This window comes from Triticum aestivum, chromosome 6B (genome assembly GCF_018294505.1).
Source record: "Triticum aestivum cultivar Chinese Spring chromosome 6B, IWGSC CS RefSeq v2.1, whole genome shotgun sequence".
Classification (NCBI taxonomy): Eukaryota; Viridiplantae; Streptophyta; class Magnoliopsida; order Poales; family Poaceae; genus Triticum; species Triticum aestivum.
This window is the reverse complement of record NC_057810.1, coordinates 22,849,481-22,857,045: the sequence shown is the minus strand read 5'-3', so window position 1 is coordinate 22,857,045 and position 7,565 is coordinate 22,849,481. Positions and strand designations below refer to the sequence as shown.

The window sequence follows — 7,565 nt, the reverse complement described above, 5'->3', positions numbered from 1 at the left end:
TAATTAAATCAACTAGTTGAACTACTAAGCACTTACTATAAATAAATAAAGTAGTACTTACTAAAAACAAACTACTTCTATATATAGTAAAATAAAGTAGTTTATTAAATCAACTAGCTAGTTCAACTATATATATATGAAGCACGTACTATAAATAAAATAAAGTAGTACTTACTAAAAATAAACTAGTTTAGTTCTATTATTTTTCTCTATCTCTACCTACTAATAAAGCACCGAGTGCTTCTGGTCGTACGTCATCGGTGTTTTTGCAGAAAAACCCCTACTATTTTAGTTATTCAACCCGCATTCCTGTTTTAAGTGGGTATCTGAAAAAATGCTTCATATTCATAAAAACACCCCTGCGTTAGTTACAATTCTACCCGCGATCCTTTATTAAACTTCACCACCGGGCACCATCGCCACTATCCATTTGCGTTCCCACCGCCGGGGCCGCAGCTTGCCGCCAGCGTCCACGCCGCAGGAGCCAAGGAAGGGGTGCCCTGCTGGTTTGCCGGCGCTGGAGAGGCTCGTGGTAGGGGGAGCTCCTCACCTCTGCTTCGGGCACGAGGCGACTGAAGCGCTGCCGGCGCTGGAGAGGCTCGTGGCAGGGAGCTCCTCTCCTCTGCTTCGGGCACGAGGCGGTTGAAGCGCTCGAATAGCAGAGCAGCGGGGCGAGGGCGATGGGTGGCGAGGGCGCTCGACGGGACTTTGTGCAGGTGTTCCGCGAGATGGGGATGGCGTGGAGGGGGTCTGGACACCGGCGGGTCGCGAGGCGACTGAAGCACTCGGGGTGTAGAGCTGCGGGGCGGGGGCCGAAGAGTGGCGCGGGCGCTGGATGGGAGACTTGATGCAGGTCTTCGGCGAGATGGGGATGGCGTGGAGGGGTCTGGACGCCGGCGGCGCTCGGGCGTCAGGCGGCAATGGTCCTCTCTATCTGCTGAAAAATAGAAGACAGAGAGAGATCTTAGAGAAAAGATGCGCGGGGGAGAGAAGAGAGATGGTGGAGGGGGAGGGCTCACCGACGGTGCGACTTTGCCGGAGACGCTCGACAGCGCGGTGGGCCGTGGGCGTTGACATGTTGCTCAGGGGCCGCGGGCCGTGGGCGGCGCCGTACTCGCGCGCGAGACCGACCCGTGTCTGATTTGGAGGGGAAGGGGGGTGCAGCGACGGCGGTGCTCGAGCTACGACGGCGGCCTCGAGCGGGAGGAGAGCGGGAGGAGTGACGGAGCCAATCTGATCTGAAAAACCAGAAAAGGGCCGATAGTGGCTGTCGAAGCTGGAGCGCTGGCGGCCGTCGGTGGAGCGCGGAATCCGCTGGCGTGCGGAGGTGGTGCGGGTGTGCGGGAGATGCGTGGAGGAGAGAATCCCGGCGGCAGCAGCGGCGTGTCCTCGGGGGAGTTGGGTTGTTCTGTAACGAGAGAATGAGGAGATAAGGTTGCGACGACAGACTCTATATGGTTGTTTGGATAATATAAATATTAGCATTGAGTTTATATAAAACGAGTTTTTACCTGATTTTTAGGAAAACCAGTTTTACTAACTTCTTTGTTAATAGTCAGTTTACATAAGACCATGTTTGGGTTGAAAAGTGGGTTTGTCCAGTTCCCTATTCTCCGGTGATTTTCTTGTTCTCGACTTTCCGTCAATGGAACGCAGGTAATGGAACTGGGTAGTTGATCTCACCGGACGGCCGCGTACACGCACACGTAGAAAGTTGCTACCATGGGCAAGCATCTGCCGGCTGTGAAATGTACGAAACGTACACGTACGCGAGAGACACAAGAGGATTCATGGCAAAAGCCTCCTCGGATCCACCTTCCTCTTGGTCGTTCACGCTGCATGCACGTAGGCATTCATGGCCATGGCACCCCTGTCTGTGGCTATGTACCCTCGCCGTTGGGGTTAAGGACGAGAAAACCTTTGTGCCCACGGGTGCAAACCCTTTGGTCGACGCCAAGCTGCAGGCATATATGGCTCCTCCTGCTTTGTTGTCACGTGCCGACGGCTCGCCGCGAACGCTCAACGAGCTGACCTCGGCGGCGGTGACGACGACCAGGACGGACGACACGGAGGACGCGTCAGCCGTGGCGCGGCGGCCAGACGAGGACGTACAACCACGTGGTACGACTCACCGGTGAGCTGATCACAGCCGCCGTTGTCTCACTGACCCTCGAGCAGGCCGGAGATATGTATTCAAGGACGTGGCAACCACCAGCCTCGGTAGCTTCTCTTCGCTCATGAACGGGCCCGCTGGGATCGGCAACAGAGACGAACGAGGATACGCAAATCGAGTTTTTACAAAAACGACTAATAGTCGTTTCTCCACAAACGCGAAATTCTCGGTTATAGAAAATTCGGTTTTCCAAATCCACAGATTAGTTAGGCTAGCCAAACGTGGTTTTAGGTTGTTAGGCCGTTTTCTTAGTTTATATAGAACGGATTTTCTACAAACCACCTATCCAAGCAACCTCTATAGGACACCTGGAGTCTGGTTTCTTCTAGACAAGCCGATGTGTGACAGCTAGCTAGCGCATGTTTTTATTTATTTTATTTTATTTTTTTGCGAGGGAGCTAGCTAGTGCATGTTGACGATTAAAGTCTCCGAGTCCATCATGACGTGTGTTAGCATGCAGAATTACTTTTGTTTTAAGGTTCAATTTTACTCTGTTTATGGATTAGGATTAGATAAAGTTGAACTAAGGCCAAATTCAATGAGCGACCCATTTCACCCGGCCGCGTCCGTTTGAAGTGAAACGGACACAAATCGAATTTGGTTGCTATCTTTGTATATCTAAAATTTAAATTATTTACTATTATGACACTATGCAATTTATTTGGCTGTAAATTATATGCAATGAGTGTTTTTATTCAGTTTTGAAACTATATTATTGGGAATAAAAATTGTCTACATTTGGCCGTTGGCCCGGCCGAACGGACCAAATGCATCGTCGACGTTGGACGCACTGCCAACGGGTCTGCAAAGAGGCCTAACGGTGCTCCTTTACCCAAACCAAATGACAAATTCCGAATAAAATAGACTTCTGTTTGGGGTTGCCCGTTGGAGTTGGCCTACCATATATACACAAAGTAGGGCACGCACAACAAAAAAAATATATGCTTACATATTCAGTAAAGTAAATATCAAATAAATAGTCTCTCGACGCAATTGATTCCGGTTCATATAAGTGCATAATGAACCATCAACGCCAAAACACAGGTATATACGTGTCATGACAATAGAGTCTTTAGTTGATCTCAATAATACTATTGTTCCGGATCAGGAAAAGGATGCCATGCTTGAAGTCCCTAAGGGCATCCACGGCGTCTGGAGGCTGGCTTGCCTCCAAGCTGGGACCCACGTCCTGCTGTTAGAGTCAGCTCAAAATTCCGTAGTGTATAGCAAATGTTACCAGCCTCTAAGGTGTCCCCACTAGGTATAATATACTAATTACTAAAGGAGCTCCTTTTCATCCTCTTGATATGACACATGCATACTCTTTTTCTATGACATGTGGGGCCAGTGAATTATTTTATTGCATGGACAGAATTGGAGGCTGCCTCCAAGCATAGCGTCGACGCTAAGCAAATTTAGTTTAGAGGCTGTTCTCACAATGTATAGCGTATGCCTCTATGGCTTTAGAGGCTGCCTTAGAGGCAGCAAAACATCACACTGTGGATGCTCTAAGGAGGGCGTATTGGATGTGGTGTGAAGGAACTTGACAACCCGACGTGAATTTTTGAGACATGCAGCCACGCGGTGCCGAAATCCTGGGCGTCCGTCTGTGCATCATGATTACTACTCTTTATAGCCCGTTTGTAATACGCGACATGTTAATCACCAGCTTTCGCGAATACGCCGTGGTATACGCCACAACAATGGCCCAGGAGTCATTCAATTCTTAGTATGAATACAAGGCCCCCGTGACAGCTCAGGCGATGGAATAACTGATCTGGTTGCTGGGGAATGTAATTGAGCCCTCGCACTACTTAAGTAGAAAACGTTTGATCTTGATGGAAACGGGCCAGGTCCTCTGCTGTAACTGTGCCACATTTATGGCCATTGTCATGTAGTCTGGACCCCATGTGTCATTGGTAGTACTGCACGTAAAGTTACTGCAGAGGAACCTGATGGAAACCTAACTACTTTTCATGCAATGATCATTCATTTTAGTTGATAAATTTTTTTACCCCAACGTGTGGAAATGCCAACACAGGAAATGCTCAAAATTTATATGTCAATTTGATTCTATAGGGGGCGGCACGGTTTCATCGGCTACCCAAATATGTCATGGTTTTAGTTCGATTGCACCACTAGAAAAAAAAACAGTCAGACCGAAACTATCGAATGCATCGGTTAAATTCCTTTCACTGCTCTATGCGGAACTAATGTTATATAGGAGGGAACATAAACTAAGCCATTGCGCTCTTTTGCCGGAAGTAAAATCAATAATGTTTTTTCTTTGAAACAAGGCAATTTGTTTGCCATTTTCCAGTAATTAATGTTTTAATATGGTCGCTGGCCGTTCCACCCATGTTGGTGTGTTTGCGTGCAAGAGTTTGTTCCTTCGATGGGTCTTGCTCTCATAAAAGTCCAGCTAACTTTTAAATGCTCCTGAGCTAATTATAGCGAGTTACGGTGCATGCCACGTCATCTGCTGCGCATGTCGGGTGAAAAAAATGCGCGGCTATACTGAATGACTACATGGGCTTGAAATCATTATACGGATCACGCGTACTAAAGTTGCGCGAATCACGCAAGGACATGCGGTGTGGATTCCAGCCGCGCGTGGCCGCATGTCCACTCGCGATTATTCGCTTGACAACCACTTTATACACACTTTTGCCCCAAACATTAATGCTATGAAGGAACATCAATAATTGTATCTAGGTAAAATTACTTTGAAAGTGTTGCATGCACAACATTTTTATTGTCTGGAGGTAGTACAATAATTAATCTGGCGCCCCAAAGAGACCTATTGTTAATTGAATCATGATTTTTGTCATCGTCATACTTAACCTCTATCTCTGCAGCCTGATTAATGATAATTGATGTTTGCTTTACCACAAAGCACGTCGATTTTTATTTTCCCGTTGCAACACACGGGCAATTTTTCTAGTCTAACTAATTATATTAAACACTTTCTCTTCTTATTTTTTTCCTTTTTTCTCTATTCTAAATATGAACATATTCATAAATGACTTTGATCATGCACAATTTTTCTATACATACACAATATGAACATATACATAAATTGACAAACAAAATACTATGAACAAAAAAATCATTAAAATTCTATGAACAAAATTACAACAGAAAAAAATCATAAAAATTCTATGAACAGAAAAAAATCATAAAAATTTGACATATTCGATCTTTGCATATATATGAACATACAAACATGCATATTCAACAACAATATCACCAAAAAAATCTATTAACAGAAGAAAATCTAACACAATATGAACAAATTAATTACACAATATGAAAAAAAATCTAACAGAAAAATATATGAACTACACATCTAAATTACTACACATCTAACTAAAAAATCTATGAACAACAAAAAAATCTAACAAAAAAATCTAACAAAATCTAACTCAATTAGCTACACATCTAAATTATACTACACATCTAAATTAACTACTACTAACATCAAATTAAATTAGCAAAATTTTTGCTCACGGCGATGGTGTCGGGGACGGCGACGGTGACGGCGACGTGGACGGCGAGGGCGACAGCGAGGTGCGGCGCGGGGCGGGGCGGCGCGGCGACGATCGACGGTGAGGTGCGGCGCGGGCCGGGGCGGGGCGGCGACGGGCAGGGGGGCGGCGACGGCGTCGGGGAGGCGCGGGGCGGGGGGCGGGACGGCGCGGGGCGGGGCACGGGGCGCGGGGCGTGGGGTGGGGGGCGGCGACGGCGTCGGGGCGGCGCGGGACGGCGTGGGGCGACGACGGCGACGGCGAGGCGGAGACGGACGGGCAGCCTGGCGGCGTCGGGCGGCGGGGAAGAACAAACTGAACCAAATTTTCGCGAGTGCTGCTTATATAGGCAGAGGATTGGTCCCAGTTCATGGCACCAAATAGGACCAATGCACCCCTTTAGTCCCGGTTGGTGGCACCAACCGGGACCAAAGGCCTCTTTTCAGCAGCCCAAAGGGCGAGAAACAGAGACCTTTGGTCCCGGTTGGCGCCACAAGCCGGGACAAAAGAGAGGCATTGGTCCCGGTTGGTGCCACCAACCGGTACCAATGCACCCATTTAGTCCTGATTGGGGCACCAACCGGGACCAAAGGTCGTGTGCTGGCACAGTAAGGTGCTATGTTTAGTCCAACCTCGCTAGCCGAGAGGGGCTCGGAGTGGTTTATAAGTCTTGCGAAACCTACCACTTTGAGCTCCTCTCTACTGCAGGCTTACGGGCCTAAACTCACTCTCTGTGCTTGTGGGCCTATTGGGCCTACTACGGCCTGCATCCTGGCCCTAGTAATGGGTTTCTAGTCGTATGCAGGCCGTGGTGGCCCTGTAGGTGGCACTTTTTTTTTATTTTTTTTCCAGTTTTTTTGCTATATTTTTTGTTTCTAATTACTTATTTATTTTCTTTACGATTCTTTTTGCTATTAAAGTTTGTAACAAAATTCTAATTACTTATTTATTTTCTTTTATGATAATTCTTTTTGCTTTTAATGTTTTGAACAAAATTCTAATTACTTATTTATTTTCTTTTATGATAATTCTTTTTGCTATTAAAGTTTGTAACAAAATTCTATATAATTTTAGTTTCAATAATGCTAGAGGTTTATAAAAGCTTTTTAGTTGATTCCTTTAGTACCAATTCTAACGCTGTTACAAAGGCATTTTATTTGGTATAGGTTTTAAGGCTGGGGCCCCACGAGCACCTTTTAGTACCGGTTTGTGGCATGAACCGGTAAAAGAGTTTTTTAGTTGATTCTTTCTGCAGCTGTTTTTTAGTCCCACCTCGCCAAGCGAGAGGCACTTGCAGCGGTTTATAAGCCCTGAGTGTAGAGACGATGAAGGGAGAAGCGCAGTGCTCACCTGCACATTGGCCTGAAGCTAAGCAACGTGCAGGTGAGCATTGCGCCTCTCTTTTATTTTGACATGGTATCATCATTTCATCCACATAGCATATGCAAGAAAGTTGAGAGGGTTACAGCAAAAACTGGATGCCCTTCGTGTACAAAATGGACAATCTCTTTCGAAGTATCAGGATTTCATACGGAAACTTGTCTGTTACAACATGCATTTCAAATGAACTACAAAAAGGTTGAAAGTTGGCATGGTATCATCATAATAGTTGTGGAAAAAGTCTTCACTTTTTCTTCGCTTGTGTCCTTTCCTTATTGCGCCGTAACCATGGATAATCTTCATCATTTATCAAGATGCTTGGGTCAACCTTGACTTTGAAGGGAGAAATTTCATGAAACTTTTCATAATCTTTGGACATGTCTGTCTTTCCCTCCATTCCCAGGATGTCCCTTTTTCCTGAAAGAACTATGTGGCGCTTTGGCTCATCGTATGATGTATTCGCTTCCTTATTTTTTTTTCTTTTT

The 7,565-nt window shown here is 46.1% G+C and overlaps 1 protein-coding gene across 1 annotated transcript; it reads right to left on the bottom strand.

Annotated features, from left to right (window-relative positions):
• Positions 1–319: 319 nt before the first annotated feature.
• Positions 320–1,724, bottom strand: LOC123138657 (serine/arginine repetitive matrix protein 1). The gene is made up of 3 exons (XM_044558597.1): positions 1,684–1,724; positions 1,020–1,450; positions 320–937 (listed from the first exon to the last, which is right to left on the bottom strand). The coding sequence occupies exons 1-3, from the start codon at positions 1,722–1,724 to the stop codon at positions 423–425; spliced, it is 987 nt and encodes a 328-aa protein (XP_044414532.1). The 3' UTR covers positions 320–422.
• Positions 1,725–7,565: the final 5,841 nt, after the last annotated feature.